The sequence below is a fragment of the Neopelma chrysocephalum genome, unplaced genomic scaffold (assembly GCF_003984885.1).
Source record: "Neopelma chrysocephalum unplaced genomic scaffold, ASM398488v2 Primary Assembly neopelma1_103b, whole genome shotgun sequence".
Taxonomy (NCBI): domain Eukaryota; kingdom Metazoa; phylum Chordata; class Aves; order Passeriformes; family Pipridae; genus Neopelma; species Neopelma chrysocephalum.
The window spans coordinates 4136908-4157173 of NW_020897767.1; the positions used below are offsets into that span (position 1 = coordinate 4136908).

General features: G+C 37.2%; 1 protein-coding gene across 1 annotated transcript in view; it reads right to left on the reverse strand.

Moving 5' to 3' along the window:
• ARHGAP15 (Rho GTPase activating protein 15) overlaps window positions 1-20266 on the reverse strand; it is a 331210-nt gene that overhangs the window by 266872 nt on the left and 44072 nt on the right. Inside the window, exons 3-6 of the mRNA XM_027695955.1 lie at window positions 17059-17133; window positions 13941-14002; window positions 9240-9327; window positions 3070-3159 (exon numbers count right to left, since the gene is read on the reverse strand). Of these exons, the coding sequence (XP_027551756.1) occupies window positions 3070-3159; window positions 9240-9327; window positions 13941-14002; window positions 17059-17133 (315 nt within the window). The remainder of the gene's footprint in view (window positions 1-3069; window positions 3160-9239; window positions 9328-13940; window positions 14003-17058; window positions 17134-20266) is intronic.

The following is a 20266-nucleotide window of genomic DNA, read 5'->3' on the forward strand; positions in this document are numbered from 1 at the left end:
TCTGTAAATGACACTTAGGATTATTTAAGATTATGTTGTAATCCTTTTAATCCTCAGTGCTTTAAATTTCAGGCTAAACACCAAAGAGCAAACTAGCACTTAGCAGAAGTATTTAAAGCATGTGATTTGAACATAAATCTTCTTTTATTCACCACTCCTCCGATGAAGACCTAGTGTATCACGTCACTCACCAGCAAGAACAAACAGCACAGAATCTCACTGCAAACTGCCACCTTTCCCTACATCATGTGAAGCTGTTTCTAACCAGGTCTTTTCCTTGGTGCCAGCTATATCATCAAGAAAATAAATGAAGGGAAATCAGAAGGTTGCATATTATAAGATGTACACATTTTCAGTTACTACTAAGGAGAAGTTGAGAAAAAAAATACCCCACATAATATGTTCATCAAGAACAGAAATAGATTGCACAAATTGGATAGTGTGAGACAGATCAGACTTATCCTGTTAAACTGGGAGTAGCTCAATTAAAAGGAGGGGAGTAACACTGCTGAAAACCTCATGATCAAGACCAGAAACCCAAATCTTCCTGCCTGAATATCATTTACTTGCAGTTTCCTCTTTCTTCCCCCCCGCATCGATCATGTTTCCAATTAGTTTTCTTTATGATTCTCCTAAGCTCCATCTCCTTGTTACCATCCATTAACTGTCATAGGGCTAGATTTTAAATTCAAGATTTCCTTATTTTCTTCAAACCAAAATTTCAATAGTCATTTTCCATTTCTAATCTATAATTCATGAACTCAAATTGAGCACCCTGGCTAAATCAAACTCAAAATTCTGCACCTACTCCTAATACTACACATTAGCAGAAAGCAACCATTGCTCTGTTTGAATCAGGAAAGAAGGTTTTACTAGTCAGAAAGTAATGAAACGAAACCCCACCAACTATGCTTTGAAGATATAAACAAACTTATTTGTGATCATTTCAGAGTTAAGCAGCTAATGCATTTAATCAAATACCAATGCAGTACATCTATATTTAGGTCACAAAAAAATAAAAAGAAAGGTTAAGAAAAATCACCCATGTTCTCTTCATTTGAACAAATCTATGAATAAGCAGACATATATTATCAATCTTATTCCCACCCACTAGGGGTAAGTAGATCATCTGATGTGTTGCCTGAAATATTCAGTATCCAGGTACAAACTGACCTCTCCGCTTTCGAACTCATCTTGGATTCCCTCCAGACTATCTCACAAATCTTCTCTCTCTCTCTCTAGTCCCCTTCCCACTCTATCTGCTCATGTAGCACCAGTCTCGTTCAGTCCCTTCCTTTCCCAAAATGTCACCACTACTGGTGCCAAAGCCTTCTCCTCTTTCGCTCTTACCATCTGGCACAATCTTCTTGTAGCTCTCTGTCTAAACAATGCTCCATCCCTTTTCAAAATGTGTCTTAACATATGTCCTTCCTCCCATGCTTTTACTTCTTAATGTCTCTCCCACTCACTTATTGGCTTGATGAAGACACATTTTAATGGGTTCAAGCAGTAGTGCATGAATTTCCTTTCTCACATTATTCTGATTCAGTGGAGTTACACCTCATACGAACAGAAGTGAGAAGAAAATGCTTTGCAGAGCCCTCGTACCACCAGTTTGGGAAATCAATAGCAGAGCTTTGTTTGTCTTTGCGCTGGAAATGTATTAGCTGCAGTGAATCACCACTCTGATATGCATTTCCAAACAGGAATTTTGCTTACTGCAAAATGAGAAATAAACCCTAGAAGCTCAGAAGACCTGTCAGTGTGCTCAGGGGGTTGCAGGAGTGAAGGCTAAGGTTATACTTAATCACATTCCAAGTGAAAAAGCTGAAGATTGACAGCAAAACCAAAATATTTATTCTAAAAATACCTAGGAAATGACAAAGCTCCAAGTGTTGACTCAAGACAACCTGAAGGATGTGGGGGGTATAGAAGCATAAGTCTCACTGTCTTGGAGAAGAGGAATATTTCTAAATATTGCATGTGCTTTAGAAAGATGTCTAGAAAAATAAACCTTAAAAAAGCCTCTGTAACACCCAGTTGAACCAGAGAGGTTTCTTTTCAAGAAGCCACGTACAGACCCTTAGGGGTTTTTTATGTGTAATGGTTTTTTTTTCTTAAATCCCAGACCCAGACAGAGTTGGTTCCTCCAGCATGTTTTATTGGTGATGATGCCAAAGGACTATCTGGTAACTAAGAGTATCTTGACCCTGACATGTTCCTTTCTGCATCTTTCCCCCCTTTGTTGTTTGTATTGTTAAAAATTTTCAATGTCAGAACTCTGGGAAACAACTCAGTTCATAGAAAATAATATTTTGATGTGGCTTGATGCAACATTTAGCGAAAAAGAAAAAAACAACAAACCCTTTCTACTGATATCCATGAGAGCTGGATTATGTCCAAAACCTGAAGATGCTGCAATAAACTATTTTAGCCCTAGATCCTGGAATGTTAACCTTGCAGCAATGCTTTCCTCCTCCTTTCATCTCCTTGGGCCTTGATCCTCCCTTCCAATTCAATGGGATTTAGGTGAAGGAATTAAATAATATTATTTTCCATCAATGAAGAATAGTCTTATGAGAAATACGTGTACTCCTGTGCTGGCCCTGACAGAGGCAAGCTTTTAAAATCCTTCCCTCCCCTGGCAGAAGTGAACCTGGGTCATCACCATCTGAGGACCCTGAACAGCAATAAAAATAAACAGAGTAACCGCACTGCGTTGGAGCAATGCTTGTATAAGCAGTTTGAAGAACTTGTGTTTATGGAAGCCCTTTAGGTCAAGATTCTAGGCCTGAACCCAAAGCAATTACCTACTAAGTTTTAAAAACAAATTGAATATAGAGCATTAATCAATAAATCAACAGGTTCTCAAGTGTTTAGGAGACTCAGTCATCAGAAATCCTTCTCTTAGAAAAATAGTAAACCGATGCTGGATAAAGTGTTACACTCCTGTACTGGCAAGAAAAACGCTGTATTAAATCAAGCTCTAGTTATTAAAACCAAGGAAATAAAACCAACCTCTTCACAGAGTTCACACTCAAATGAGCAATGGAATGCTTTGCCTCTTACCTGAAAGACATTCTTTCTGCTGGATTTTTCTGAGGTCCATTCAATGCGAGCACCACACAGATCCACACACTCAGGTTTGTATCCCGGTTTCTGAAAAGGAAAAAAAGGTAAAAATCAACCATGAATATGACTTGACTTTATCAGATTAAAGTCAGTTATCAGATTAAACAAGCATAGAACAAGTTCTAGTGACAGGTTGTTGTAGCACAGCTGCTGATATTGCTGAAAAGAGTTCATTATTCCTTGTTGTTATTAAATAACCACTCCTGAAGAGTCTTAACTCAGAAATAAGGTTCTTATACTAGATACATAATTTTAAAAATAATTAGTTTAAAAAACTAGTTCAATATAACATATAGCAGATCAAAATACAAATGCATACACATTGACCAGCTATTTTCAATGCTTACTTTGCCAAACCTCTTGAGAAGCCATTGGGTTTAAAGGAAAAATTTTGTGGGTTTTCCAAATGCAAATTTAAAGTGATGCAACTGGAAAGGACAGAAATTAGACAGGAACATACATCGTATCTCTAAGACAAGCCATCTCCTTTCTCCAAATAAATTATCATTTCTAGCTCCTAAAAAAAGAAGAAAAAGGCTTCGAGGGTATGTGTGACACCCAGAAAGAGCTCAACATGAGGGCTGATACTTCTCAGTGTCAGTCCACGCATCCCAGGGTGACACAGCTCTGCCTCCCCAGCTCCTCCGTATGGATGCAAGCAATTCAAAGAGCAGATTTGTTTGCCTGCATCATTTACATTGCTGGGAGTTGGTGTAAAGCACAGTAATCCTCATTTGCCATCGAAGCTCCTTCTCCAGGGACTCTGCCTGTGCAGCAGTTCTGGCAAAGCCCATGTAGGTTAGAGTAGCCTTTGTGGGTTGGGTTGCTGCACATCCCACTCAACAATAAAAGTGTTACTGCTAACAGTGCAAAGCACTGATAAGTCCCTTTTGGGTAAGAGGTGGAGTAATATCCACATAACTAATTAGCTTAATGCATCTTTTTTTTCTCTGCTGCTCTTAAACCACAGTTACCTTAAAAATAACATTAGTGATACAGAAAACAGACTTAATGGAAGTTAACAATGGCCAGTCCAGCATCAGCCACAGACTCAGCTTTCCAAAGATTGCTCACTGAATTTCTCTGATCTTGTTATTAAAGGCTAAAATGTATGTGTTCTCCAGGATGCCTTTGAGATGGGAGGAAAAGAACCTCTTTAGGTTAAAAGAGATCCTGCTCAAGTGATTTGCAGGCAGAGTCTGGAAGTTTTCAGTATTGGAGTGGTAATTATGTTCTCCATTTGCCAAACCATAAAACCATGAAGCATCAGCTCCACTAAAACTGACAATCCTGTGTGTCTTTGTTCCTTTTTTTAAAAAAATTATTATTAATTTTTTTAATAGAAGAAATATGCTGTTCAAAACAGAAGAACGTTCTTGTGGCTAAACTACTGGAAGAGCAGAGTTTGGAATTTTTTTCCCCAACTCTGCCTCAAATTTCCTGCCTGGCCTCTGACAAGAGCTTAGTCTTTCTGATTTTTTAATAACAGATCAAAACAGCGGTATTGAGACTTGATTTTACAAAGATGTTGTGAAATTTAGTCAGCAAGTATTTCCAGGGCAAAAATTACAAAAATTGGGGAAAAAAACCCCAAACATCAATATATTAATGCAAAAAAATATTCAAATTGTGGAGGAAATAAATTAATTTTCAGTATTCCAGTACCATAGTTTTATAAATAGGGCTATGGGGCCTCCTTGGACTAGATCCTCTCCAGGACTCCATGAAAGTCCAGGTCTGCACCACACAGGCAACTCTGCAACCCATCATGAACACACAACACAAGCTTGTCAAAATGGGTAATACTTCTTTCTTTGAAAGAAAAAATTACCCAGAAGAATGACTTGAGTCTGAAAATACTTTAACAAAGAAGGGCAGCTTTATTCCACCAGCAGAAAGAGTTGAGAAAGTTTGGAGACACACAATGAGATTAAAAGAAGAGATTAACATGTAGACAAAGAAAAAGAAATAGTTTTTTGATAGGGAGGGTTACTGGGCTACAGAACATTTTTCCCAGGAAAACTGTCATGGAACACTGAAGTGACAAAAAACATTGGACAGCCTAGAGAAGAGATGAAATAGTGAAGTCTATAGGATTTTTTTTAGGATGTAAAAATGTGTGCAACAGCAGAACTCAGGCTCTTCCATGCAGTCAGTGCACACACAGTTCAATTTTATCACCGTTGCAGTACTCTGGAGCTTGTTTACAGCTCTGATTTTGTAATAAGCAGAAGAAAAGTACAAGCATGTGCATCTCCCTTTCCAGAAAGGATGGGATGCAGGCTTGTGGAAAGCTGAACATGCTTCTGCTGTGTGTAATAATTATTTGATTCAGTCTCTTTTTCTCTAGGGGAAAGAAATATGAATTGAGCAACATGGTCTGGTGGAAGTGTCCCTGTTCATGGCAGGGCAGGAGAAAAGACAATCTTTAAGGTCCATTTAAACCAAAACTATTCTATGATTCTCTGAAAACTTTTTCTTCAGAGAATTTATCAATTCTGACCACAACAGATATCAGGTGTCTGTGAACACCATGGGAGACTCATGGGTATGGATTAGAATGTGAAGCTTCTGATGAAAACTACATGCCAAACTATTCAGATCCATCAAGCCTGAAACTCTCCATCACCTTCTGCTGCACCCCTGGGGGGCTCCATGCAATGGAAAGCCCCACTGAAATCCATCAGAACTCCAGGAAAACTGCCTGGAAATTCAGTCTGGCCTAAACAATGCCCTTTTACATAGCTGGCTTCCCAGCTTATGCATCACCCAGAGTCACTGGGAGAGAGTAAGCTGAGGTGACTGGAAAGCCTGAGCACTCCACGTCCTTGCTTTGTGTTTTGCAGTCAGAGCAATTATGTTATATCAATGTTGTTGGAGGGGGTTATGCTGTAAATTGATACAAGTGTCTGCTACGATGAAATCTTCCTAAACATGAATATGGATTTCAGCAGCATTTTCACTCGCTAAATTACTTTGCAGATGGGCTAATAACCCGAGGTTAAAATAACCTCTGTTGCATAAACTATCTCAGGGAATAAACAGACTACTTTTCCTTGGTCAGAAAGACAAACTGATAATAGAATTTAATGCTGGTGAGGAAGAATGGAGCTGTGAGTCATTTAGATCACAATGTCCTTAATTTAAAATAAAAAGCGAGTCATATTCATGGGAAGGTTAAAAAAAAAAAAGTGTATCAAAGCCAGGACCACAAACGATCAAGGCAGCAGCAAAAGCTAATGATTTAGTTACATGGGATGTAAACTTGCCTTTTCAGTAGTATTTGTGAACAATCTCCTTTTCTGAATCTCTCCTCTGTGTGCTTTAATTGGTGTGCTCTATTGCTAATCAAAACACCAAATATTGTCACCAGCATCACCAAAAACAAAGCCATGGATTCCAGTCTTCTCCATGGAAATCAATAGGAAAGTTGCCACGGTGAATCCTAAATCCATAATCACAAAATGGAGCAACAAAAACTCCTTTCAGCTTTTACTAAATTCTCTGCATTAGAATATTATTAAAGATTTGGGCAAATATAATTTGAAATCACCTCTAAATTTTGTCTTATCATCATAAAGAGATATGATTAGAGGTGCTCTCATTTCCCTTTCTCCTGTTGCCTTTGTTTTTGAAATATCATTCCTCTTATAACGATGCTGTCTTAGTCTAAATTTTTGCTTCATGTACAGTATTTAATAATTAATAATTAATGAATTAATATCTTTAGACTGCAAAGGAACTTTAATCTTTTTGTTAAGTCACATCACTTTCCTGTTAACAATAAAAATGCTTTGTTGTAAGTCATACTACTGTGAATGAACATCCCCTCTTTTACATTATTTAATTAATGGATGAGTTCCCCCTTTTCCAAAGTAAACAACAACTGGAAAAATAGAATAACATCAGTAAACAAATGATTTCTAATGAATCCTTTTTGTATTATTTCCTTTCCACTATCAAAATTATATCTGGTTAAATGGTTTACAAAGGAAATAAGCATTGCATTTATTTTATCAGATGAGATCAACATGCTGGTTTAGCTTTTTTAATGTGGAATATTTAGGTTTAGAAAACTGGGTTATAAGATTTTGAATACTGACATCTCTTGTTGTTTTCAAGCTTTAACCAATTTGTTTATTTACTGTTGCATATAAGTCATATGCAACAGACAGAAAATGCAGCATAAACAGATTTTTCTCACCTAGTGAACATTGAGTTCACAGCCCCAGTGTTCAGATCCAGCATGGAATAAAATAAATAAAACCACACACTTTTATTTTTTTGTGCCTATAATGAGCAAAATACATGTTCAATATGTCTGTGTTCTTCCTAACACAGGAGGCAGTAGATGTTTTCTCACCAGTCGAGAGCACTGGTGATGAGTGAGACTTCAGGGAAAGGGACTGACCTCCCAGAAGGTCCTGTCTCATAGAATACCTCAATTTTTTTGGGTTAAACAGATTGAGATTTGGGCCAAAATCCCATTCTCCAGGCAGGTTTAGTTTAGTATCTAAATCCCCAAAGAACTAATGGGGATTTTAACCATATAGAGGAGTCTCAGAGTAAAATCAAGTTTCCTGTGCATTAAATTTCTGCTGTTTCACTTATCTCCTGGAATTGGGGAGAGAGTTTGCATAGGGAGAGGGGAAGAGGTAGCAGGTAGAAGTGTAAGTCACTTAGTAGATTATAAGACTCATTTTAATAAATCCACCTTAGACACTATTTTTTAAAAATAACATAGAATTCAATTTTAAGGAAAACAGATGATTCTGAAAAAAAAGATTAATTCAAGCTGTATTGTTTTCATGGCTGTAGAAAAGTGATATTTTCCAGCTGGACCAGCACAAACACAAGCAGAAAGTGCCAGATTTTACCTTTACTTATTTTTACTGTTTCATTTATGAGTTTCGGGTTTTTTCTACAACCCTCACGCTCTTTCCAAAAAAAAGTAAGGCATGAAAAGGTGCTTTCTAAAGCTGATTTTATGGCAGGTGGCATTGATAGACCAAGGACATATAGAAGAATGGTTTGCATCACCTGCCACAGGAAAAATAGCTTATTGTTTGTGACTCCTGCCAAGGAGAGCACCTTTGTGGTCACCCGTCACGCCAACAAGATTTGGCAGGTTCGATCAGGCCTTCAGAACCTTTCACAACAGGGCTTTGTCAAACCTGTGCCTTGGCTGCCCACAGCATCACAGATCCACCAAATCCCCCTTTTGTTGCCCACGTTCAGGTTTGTGGGCTCAGGCTCAGCAGAAACCAGCACTGAGGGGATTCAGGCCGTTACCGCTCACGCAAACAGAGCTGTCACATCTCGGAGGACAAAGATCGGTGGCCTTTCCTTGGGGCACAATAAAAAGGTACTGCAAATTTCACTTTGTAGTAACTACAGGCTACAGAAATTGCATTAGCTGCATTAGATGGAGTCATAGAAATATTCAGGAAGGTTAGCGGGATATGGTGGATGCCACATTTATACTACGATAAAAAATCAGTTTGCTAACTTGTAATGTTTTCTGCTTTGGTAACACCCCATTTTAAGGTGCCATTTATAAATAATTTATTATTATTTATTAATATATAAGCCACTTTATAGGATGGCAGATAACAACTTAAATTCATGTATTAAAGATGCACATACACGGTTTAATACAATTTACGTCTCACAATATCCTTTGCAACAGATTCTCATCGCATCATCTGTTCAGCATTTATTACTAATGCATTTTATAACATACTTTATAATACGTTATTTGAGGAAGTAGCTGCATTTAGTGATCATTTTCATAAATAAGAATAAAGCATTTATAAATGGCACCTTAATTTAAAGTGTTACCTTCACATTACTGGGTAGTCACTCACCATTTGTCTCACTTTGCAATTATTCTCGAAATGCACCTCTTAATAAAGGACATGCTGCGTCCTATTTCTTCTCACACTCTACATCTGATTAAGAGTTTATCAAGGCATTTTCCTTCAGCTGCTTTCAAGCTTTTGAAGGTTGCCAGCTCAGTTTAAATTTGTCTTCTGTAAACACCAAACTTTTTATATTGAAATAACCATTGCCAGGAGGCTGAGAATATTGGATGGTTGGTTGCTTACCAGATTGGCCAGAGCTGGCTGCTTGGATTCTTTGTAGAATTCCATTTTCCGAGCAGTGAGAACAATCCAGGACGTGGACCAGTTTTTCCTTAAAAAAAAAATTAAAGGAAAAAAAAATAAAAATCAATGAGAAGGCAAAAGATTTGTAGACTTGTTTTTTAATTATTTCCTGTAAAACCAAAAAAGGTCTAGAGTCAATATCAGTAATGTACTTCCACCAATATTAATGGAGTTGAACTATCCTAATTATATCTCAATGTGGCCTAACAAAGCTTCAAGGCCTTCTTTCTCCTCATCCATGTTATGAAGTCCATCTATATTTCTTTACCACTATGGTGCCACAGGAAAACAACAGGATCATTCACACATGCTCAAAGTTCACATATACCTAGAGGACTCCAAAATAGCTGGTGGCCTTCTGGTACGTAAGACTTAAAATAAAACTGAGAAGGAAAAATGTTGATCTGACTACACAGAGCTCAGTTAAGGGTCTATTTTGAAAGGTCCCAAATGCTTTCTCCCTTCCCTAAATTAAAAGTTTACAGGAGAGCAAGGAAGATAAGAATGATATCTGAGAGAGCTTTAAGTTAGAGAACTGACAAGCTGCTGGGGCCAGGGAGAAGTAAAAATACACATGGATATGTAAAATAATATCCCCTGATACAGAAGAACATAACATTCAACTCAGAAGAAAATGCTAAATATATATTACATATAACATATTGTTTCAAACCGCTACAAAATCATAACAAATGGATCTGATCTGATAAGAAACCCTTATTTTTAGATCAACAGCTCAAGTTTGACTCCCTGATTTGGGGGTCATCTGATATTCACAGAAATACTCATAAACCCACTATTGATTTGCTTTATGTGAATGCAAACCACAAATCTGAGTATTTTAGAACAAAGCTCAGACCGTGTGTGACGAACAGGTCGGGTCACGTGTGTGTTGTAACGCATTAAAAGGAGGGAGCTGCCTGTAAGGACACATTTAAGTCCTGGCACAGGCTGCTCAGGGCAGTGATGGAGTCACCATCCCTGGAGGGATTTAAAGGACGTGTAAATGTGGCATTTAGGGACATGTTTTAGTGGTGGATTTGGCAATGCTGGTTAACATTTGGACTCAACGATCTTAAGACATCTTTTCCAACTTTAATGACCTTATGATTCTGTGACATAGAGGGCCCAGGGAGGAGCTGTTTGAAACCTTTTTTTCTTTTGTCTTCCCTAGTTTTCTCTACATGGGCATTCCTAAGTAACTCAAACACACACACTTTTTATTCCAGCAAAACCTGGCTTTGTCAAGATTAAAAAGCTGTTGATCTTTGGAATGCTCACATTCAGATCCACCTCAAAGCTCTGCTGCATCAATATCCCATCAAACTGCACATCAACCATAACAACAGGCACTTTTTCTATTAATTACTTTGCTATTCAGTTTGTTTCAGTCATCAGCTTAAGGAGCATAACCAATATTACAGATGAAGCCCCAGTGCTACTGGTTTGATCAAAGGAGCTTGCACTTGCTTCAGCGAGGGTAGGATTTCACCCAGAATGATCTGACAATCCAAAAATATGGGCAAAAAGAAACAACAGTGAAAGAAGCTCTCTGTGAAGGAGATTGATACATCTGAAGGAAATAGGACTGGTTTTTATGCCATGTTAATAGTGAGAAAATAATAATAATAACAATGAGGAAGAGGAAGACACAGTGGGGTTTTAGAAAAGTACCTGACCATCACTGACAGATATTTCCCTTCAAAGGAAGGAGTCACTGTGAGTGACTGTGAGTCACTGTGAAATTTTCAGCAAATTTATTATCACCATAAAGCTGTATCTTTAGCTACTGTGAAACATGGTCATGACTGTGGGTTGTATATATTGGCATAAAGAAAAGTTCAACCTCAGTTATTATTTTTTGAAGTACACATAGGAAACGAGTGTTGTGGGTGAGATTCACTACTGAGGTGGTGAATGAGTTGTCTGTTGGTACAACTTCAGTTCTTTGTAACTTTTCTCTGTTTTGTCTTTCTATTTAAAAAGGTCTTGTAAGTGCACAAGGGAGTAAGTGGTCAAGCGTGCTATGTGCAGATTTAAACAGATTTTCCTGTGAGTTGGATATGTTGGATGAATATGGATTACCAAAGGATTAAACCCCTTGGAACACAGCTTAGATTCAGTATCAAATTTATACCAAATGCTTGACATCAGTTATGGATAGGAACATTTCTGTGTCATGGACACTTCTACCAGGCAGAGTGCTGCTTGCTCCAGCTATTTGCGGGGCAGCACTGAAATGCTGAGAAATGCAAATTAGTAATTGTGTTTTGAGGTCACAGACCTGTTCACAATCTACTGAAAAGATTCAAATTTCTGATCAAACTAACTGGGAAGTTTGCCAAGATTCAAAAACATTACATTTCAACCTGGACCTCATTAAAATAATTAAAAAACCCACAAACCCCATAGCTCTATTTATGGTTTTGAAATAAGAAGTCAAGAGCAAAATCTATAAAATTAATTATAAATATTTCTTAAATTATATCAGGTGAGATGTTTTACTTAAGTTTCATTGAATTTTAAGGGGAGAATGATTTAATTCCATCAGGAATAAGAAAATTTAGTGTTTTTTTAAACAGGCTATAGAAATTATAGAAGCTATGAGATGTAACTGAATTTCACCATATTATCTGTAAGAAGATTTTTTCCCCCTAAATTTAAATTCCCCAATTCTTTTATTCTATAGTTGTTTCATTTAAAAAGTGACCTTTTTAAACTCAAAAATTCATTATTTTTATGATCTATATATAAAAGGTAGATAAACTAGGCAATATTTTTTCAGATTGTCCATAAAGCCGTCTGTCAGAGTGAAAATATTAAAAATTAAAAAAAAAAAGGTTTTAAAGCGTGTTAGTCTCTCTATATATCATAGAATTGTTTGGGTTGGAAGGAACCTTAAAGATCCTTTAGTTCCACCCCCTGTCACAGACAGGGACACCTTTCACTAGCCCAGGTTGCTCCAAGCCCTGTCCAACCTGGCCTTGGACACTTCCAGGGATGGGGCAGCCACAGCTTCTCTGGGCATCCTGTGCCAGGACCTCACCACCCTCACAGTCAAGAATTTCATCCTAATCAACAAACTAACCCCACCCTCTGTCAGTTTGAAGCCGTTGCCCCTTGTCCTGTCACTCCATGCCATGTCCAAAGTCCTTCTGCAGCTCTCTTGGAGCCCCTTTAGGCACTGGAAGGGGCTCTACGGTCTCCCCAGGGTCTTCTCCAGGCTGAACATGCTCAGCTCTCTCAGCCTTTCTGCATAGCAGAGGTGCTCCAGACCTCTGAGCATCTGCATTTCACGCGATAGCTGCTTTCAAACTCTTTGAAAAAGCGAGTTCACAATATTCTAATTTTTGCTGTGCAGCACCAACATCTGTTCCAGGTGATCCTTTCCAGGCACTGAAGAGCAAGTTTAGGTGAGTTAAAGGAGGAGTCAAAGCGCACGCAGAGTTGATCAATCCCCTCTGCCCATCCTTGCTCTGTATAAAGATCCGTAAATATGAGTCTGCAGAGAAGACCCAGAATTAACGAGGAATCGATGTGAATTTGCCTGTCCCCGACCCGTGGGGCTGCAGAAGGTGCCCGAGAGCCGCGGCTGCATTTGCATTCTGTCGGGCGAACACCTGATGGCAGCACGCTATAGCTGCAGCGCCGCCCGCGATCTCCGAGGCTGTTTCAAAAACCGGAGACCGTTTTGGGGCTGCCAAAAACCAGCAGTGGCCGAGCCCCGCCGCCCTCTCGCCGTGCCCACATCCAGCCACGGAGAGGATCCGCACTGCGGGACGCGATGCACCGGGAGAGAAAACTCCCTCCTCGCCTGGGCGTGTTCACGGGGGATGCCCAGACTCTGCATACCTTGCAGATGGGTCCAAAATGGGCAATAGGGCATTACTGCCTTCAATTTGTCACAAAATGCAGGTTACACCGGTTTCTGATGGCACCCAGCTGTGGCAGGGTTGGCTGAGTGTCCACAATGATCTTTCTTCTAGTGAGAATTGGACTGGGTGACCTCCAGACTCCCTTTTCAGTAATTTTTTCTAGAATCCTTAGGGTTTAGCATTGTATATGCATGAGGACTTATTGCTTGGTTCCTTTCTCTTTGCAGAAAATGTAATATTTCTTGGTGCTCTCTCATTCTCACTGGTAACACACAGTGCTGATCTCCTAACTTTACAGTCATCCTAATACAGCAAATTGTAACAGATCTCTCCATAAAGGCAACATTAATACTCCCATTGCTTTCAACAATGTTAATGCTGTTAATACTCAGTAAATGCTGAGTACTTTTAATAATCTCATCTTGGCATCCCTGTGGCATCACCACAGGGTGGGTTCCTACAGCCCATCCTTGATCCCTCAAGCACAGACAGCACCTAAAATTTGCCCACTGGAAAAATCTAAAGCCTAATGCATTAATATTGTCCTTGATACATGTATAACATATATATAATATAGAGGTTAATATTGATACAGGATCGTTGCACACAATGAGCCCTTTACCTGCTGTAACCTATTTTTTTGGGACTGGGATCATACATTAAATTAACACAGAAGCAATAACAATTGGTCTACTAGCAGTAATAGTAGCCATATATATATATAAAATCTGAATTTGTAATGGATAAAATTGTGGCACAGTAATACCTTAACTTCTTGCCACCATCCGCTATTTTTGCTTTTAGAAGGTATCCTTCTTTCTCCACCACCTGCAGAAAGAAAAAAGAAGATCATAACCATATCATTTATTCAGATTAATAAATCCACTTAGTACATGCATAGGAGTCTACATTCAGCTAATCTAGAGTGGGACATTTTATTACTAATTCTCAGTTTAGTCACCTGATTTTTATGGTAGATTCAGTTCTTAGGAATATTTGCAAATAATATTTGAAGTCAATTACTACAAAAAAATTAACCATAATAAAATCTCAATAATATTTTATTTATTTTATTCTATTTATTTATTTATTTAGAAGAAATTTATTTTACTACAAGCGAAGTTTCTAGCTACAAGTCAGAAATGAGTTGAAATTATATTGCAAGCAAATTATGTCAAGGTATCATTTCATATCTTGAGTTTCATTAAAAGCTGTGAGGGACACATCACGCTTCTGCAGAAGCCTCTTGCTTCTCATAGAGTCATGTTTGGGGGTAACCAATGTTGGAGAAACACCAAATATCTGTACAGGAGGAAAAGAAAACCTTCCTTAAGCCAGAGGCCCTTGCAGACACTTGGTTCTCTCTGACCTGCTGAAACATCCCTTGTATAGCTGTGATATACAATTTGGGATGAGGTTATTTTGGGCTATATAAGTTTATATTTAAAAATGTAAAACCAAACAAAGTAAGACAACTGGTCTTCAGTCAAACCCATCGACCTGTCACCTCACCAACCCTCGTTAGACAAGGATGTCTCAGCTGTGTCAGTGATGGGAAAAGAAACAAAATCGTGATTCAGAGTCGGTCTGGTTTTGCTTCCAAACACTACTGAGTCAGTGCCCAACTTGGATATTAGAAACTCCACATGGTCTTTGTAGTAAATTCCATCACAAGACGATTTCATAACAATTTCAATAGAATTTTGCCGTCTGCAAAGCCACTAAATAGCAATAAAACATTCTTTAACAGGCAATATAAGTATTTTTAAATCAAACATGTCTGTTATTTTGATTGTACAAACTAGCATTATTTTAACAGTGTAATATGTTTAACTGTTTCCTTAGATATTGTCTGTTGTTGATGTACAACATATAATGAAACATATACTGTGCACATATCTGTATACAGTATGTATACAGATACAGTAGGATTAGCGTGTGCATCTTCTATAATTTGTACTTATCTCATGCAAATTCCTGTCATGCATATGCTTGCCATAGAAAAACCCAGAGAGAAAGTATGCAGGGATTATTGTGCAGAGTCATGTCACTATTTATCTAGTGATGGATGGATGAATTATCAGAGCTAAAATAAGGTTTAATCCCCATCTCCACCTACTTCTTTTTTATTTTATTTTTTTTTTTTACATCTTTCAGTATATTGCTTCACCTACTAACCCTTCATTTATGTAGCATAAAACTTCTGGTGCTTGGCCAGGGTCAGAGATGTCAAATAACATATGAGAAAAGTTATTCTTTTTAATATTTCTATCCATCTGGAAACAGAAATTGGGAGGAGCACTGGCTGACCATTCAAGCTGCTGATTGTTTCTCTGAAGCAGCCCCAGAATCTCATGCTTTCAAAGTTTACCAACCACCCTTCCCAAACTGCTATTTTAACCAATCCAGAGCTAAAGGAAAATATGCTTTTTCAACATCAGATCTGAATCAGATGAAAACATTGCTGCTTTATCATAATTTCCTTACAATTTTCTTCAGCTGAGATATCAAATCCAATGACAAATATTGGGCATATAAAATACCCTGACTTAAATTACACAGCTCAAATCTGCCATTTGTGATAAATTAAACAGCTCAAAAATTGAACAGCACAAAACCACAAGAGCTGCAGTTAATATGAGACTTCTCAGTGTTAAGTAAAATGCCTTTCATAAATATTGCTTTAATTAGTGCAGGTGCTGTCTTTAAGTAAAATTAGCGTGGCTTCCTTTAATTGATAGCTTGCACAGTTTTCTCTGTAATTAATATAAAGGGTATGTGTGGAATTATGAAACAACTACTACAAAGACTAATAAAAATATTTCTAGGATGATCCCAATATTTTCATAAATTCTTTTGCAGTGCTCCATTCCGCTTGTTTAACATCTGTTAATATCCCCTTTTCTATTCTATTTTTTTTTCCCCCAAGAAAATACTTCCAGGACAACTCAGGATCAACCTGCCATACTTCTGCAAATAGATTACATTAGGTTAAAATAATTCCAAATATATCCTAATGATATGCTCTGTTGTTTCTGTCTCAATAAATACCATCATTTGTTGTTAAGCTGCTGCCCCTTCCTGCACCTTTTCAACATGTGGAAGGTTGAGAAAATGACCCAAAATGCCCTGAAGAATTAGCACAGAAATAGGAAAATGGAATTATTGTGTGGAGGTTTGTGTTGATTTTTTTTAAAATTTGCTTTTTAAAAGAATAGTAAAGACAAGAGTACGTATGTGTAAACATTTGAGTTTCTAAATAATAATAAAAAAAGATTCTTATTCTCATGAGCTAATAGTCTTAGAAACTACAAGGAAACATAATTATCTCTCTATCACCTATGGGTTCTATAAGTTTCTTAATTAGGATCCAAAGCTTCTGAACATGCTTAATCCTGAAAAGTTTGTGTAGGTAACAGTACTACCAATACCAAAATTTCTTTAATTAATCTGTATTTGCATATTAATTGTATTTTAGTAGAAAAACTTTGGTTTCTCATTCCCTCTAGCTTCTTTTACTGTCAAGAATTTTTTTTTAATTTCATGACCACTTTTACTTATAAAAATTAACACTAATATTAAAAACTTAATAAGGGCAAAGACAGGACAAAGACTTGGTCACATTCCTTTATACCAAGTATTGATACTGATAAAACATCAGTGGAGTACAACAGAATTAGCAGCAAAGTCAAGCTATAGGAATAGCTTTGTACCTTCCACATTTATTCTTTTTATTGATTAATCAAAGTCCCTCAAATCCCTTAACATCTTGAGACACCCAAACCCTCATGTATTAAAGCTTTAGTAAAGCACGTGCAACATTTACATTATAAACCTTTAAAATAAAAAGAGTGATTTATCAGTTCTATAAAGCAATTGCTTACTGTTGGGTCCTGTGTACTAATGATGTCTGCAAATGTTAAGTTATGCTGGGAAAGATTTCTTCTATGACGATTTATCTAAAAAAAAGAAGAAATATTTACATTCAGAGAGGATTCAAATACATGCAGATAAAGATGGACCAACAAATTGAATTACAAGGCATGCACAGCATGCTTTGGGTGGAGGTTTGGAGTTTTTTTCAGTACCACATTTCTGTGAAAACTGGTGTTTTCTGAGCCCTGGGTATTTGAAATGTACAGCTGATAGACTCTAAACATCTTCGCTGTAAAGGCGTTTCTTTCTGATGTCACATCGGCAAATTTAGCTAAAAATTAATCAACTGATAATAGTAACTTTAAATTATGATTTTTTTTTTCCATCAGGGACCTCAAAAATAGTTTAACTGGTTAGGTGCTCCTAAACACATTCCAGAGAAATGGGAAAGCTGCTAATTATAACCTCAAGGCCACAAAGCAAGTCAATGAAGAAAACAGAAAATAATTGGGCACAAGCACATAACAATCCAGCACGTCTAAATTGCTTTAAAGGCTGTTTCTAAAATCTCCATGACTGGACTCTGATCCTACAATTGATCCAAAATACTGTGTCCTTGATTTCCTCCAGTTCCCTCTTTTCCTTGAGGAAGCCAGTGGAACCAACTGTGACTTGATTCTGGAAAATTATTGTATTATACCAGAAACTATTAAGGCTAATATAAAAGTCTCATCACAAATCAAGCATTTGGCAGAGCTCAATAGTATTTTACTTCCTTAAAAATCTGCAACAAAGAACAGGTCACAGAAAAGTGTGTGTGTATATATATGTATATTTATCTGTAAAACTTTTACTGTTTAAATTCAGTGTCAATCACTAATAACATAATTCAGAGTTGTGAGTCTGTAAAATTCAGTGATTAGCTCCTCTTTGAGCTGAAGCCAAAAAGCAAACAACAAAATATAGTCTCAGCTAGCTTCCACTGTATTCATCATAATGCATTCTCTTTTCCCCTATTAAAAGAGAGTTAACCAAAAGTCATAATGTATTCTGTTTATATTCAAGTGTCTGAATATAGAAAATGTTCTTAATTAATCCAGAGGGCCACGCTCAAAAAACAGTTAAACATATTATGATCCCATATTTTTTCTCCACACATTGCTTTCATGTTTATTTGTGAGCACTAAGGTTTTTAAGCCTTGAAATCTATATCCTAGATATTGCTCTACTCTCCTAGTCAGAGCTAATGAGCTTAATGAATTACCAGTTCTAAATTTAATACAAACATTTCAAAGAAAGAGATAAAACATTCTTCACAATTCAAAAGTTTCTCTGACCTATTTATGAAGAATATCACTTAACAATTTCATTAAGGGTGAGTAACAGCTGGTGACATGGCTGTGTCCTAAAGTGTTTTTCTCTCTTAATATTCTGCATCTTAAGCAATCGAGCTTTCATAAGAAATACTTTAGTTAGTGGCAGTCCCTCCTTTGGGGAGAAAAAAAATATCAGACCACATTTTCTGTATTTTGCAATCTTGTTTTCAGGAGTGTCATGTTCCTGTTTTATTAGCATGTAGGGTAAACAAGAATGATTTGCTGATGCTATTGAGAGAACTTTTAAGATTACAGTCTTTCTATTTAGATTTTGGATGGAACTTAATATTAATGCAGGCAGAGACATGTATATAAATTCAAAATAAATTAATTCAATTTATCTTTTTCTTTATCTTCACTGTTCAACAGTACTCAAGACATATAACTAAAGTATTCAGGTCTAGATCACAGAAACTCCTTCCTACCCAGATCTCCCACATTCCAATTATTCCTTAAGATGCAACAGAGGGCATTGCCCGGCGATGCTTCCTCAAATATGTTCTTCACTCATCCAAATTAAATAACAAGACACACCACCACTCCACAGTATCTATTTTAACATTCAGCTGCTCTCTCCAGGAGCCACACGTGTCTGTTGGGGGCCCTGTGTGCAACTTTGTGAAGTGAACAGCACCGATCAGAGCTTTGGGGCTGCTCTTTGGTTCACTGATCAGAGAATTAAGCAAAAGGAATGCTCATGTTTGATACTCGCTAAAAAGAATATCTCAGGAGCACTAAATCCATCCACAACCGAGCGAAGAAAGGAGGGAGTAAAAAGTCCTGTTTTTATAGGCCTAGAAAATTATTAGTGGTAGTGTAATTAAAAGACAATAGTAAGATTACCAGGAAATAGGAAAGGATAAAACCAAATAAAATTAAATTCCAGGTGTGGACATGCTTTAAGGACCTCTTCACTGTATGCAAAGCAGAAATGTTAAGGAAAACTGCTTGAGTGCAAGGAGAAAGAATAGACGTCCTACCTGGTTATTTAATGTGATACTTTAGCTAAAAATGTGTTTTTCTTACAGGGCAAAAATAAAAGAAACTGCGCTACTTTATAGCCCAGCAATGAGAAATCTCACACTAGAAAGTCCTGAAGCTCAAAAGTCTGAACCTAGTTACAAAAAGACAACCAAAATCCACAATTATGTAAGCCAAGCTCTTCTGGAAAAAACACCCCAAATATTTGGCTTCCAAATGGAATTAATGGAAACTTCAATAAAATTCTTACTTATTTCTACCAGCCTTTTGGTTTAGAAATAGAACTTTAAACAAAGTGCATCAAAGTAACTTGAAAAAAATAGTTGCAACAGAAGAAATGTATTATTTTAGATTAATTTTATAAAATTCCAGCAGACCTTACACAAATTTGGTCTGAGATCTATTTTGCAAATACCACTGAATGAATTAGTTACATCATTCCTTTAAGATAAATTCAGTTCAAAGTTAAAATCTTCTTAGCAGAACCTGAGTGACAGTAGTCAATATGCTCATGTTTTGATATACTCACAATTTTCAGTGGACTACCAAAATATTCAAAGAGAGGTGTAGACTCAATTATTTTCCTTCTTTCATTCAGCTTTTAATTGATAGACCATAAAAGAGAGGGTTTCAGATATTTTTTCTCTATAGCTCCATTTGATTACCCTAACAAAGTGAAGAGAAATCTGTCACAAGTCCTCTACCTCACCTCCCAGGGTATGATGAAAGGCAGAGATTTACAGGAGAAGTTCGTGAGATCCCTTTTTGGGAAAGGCAGCTTATCAGCAGTTTTCTGATTTGATGAACATTCTTCAGTCAGCAACAATGTCACCTGCAGCACTAAAAATCCACTCTGCGA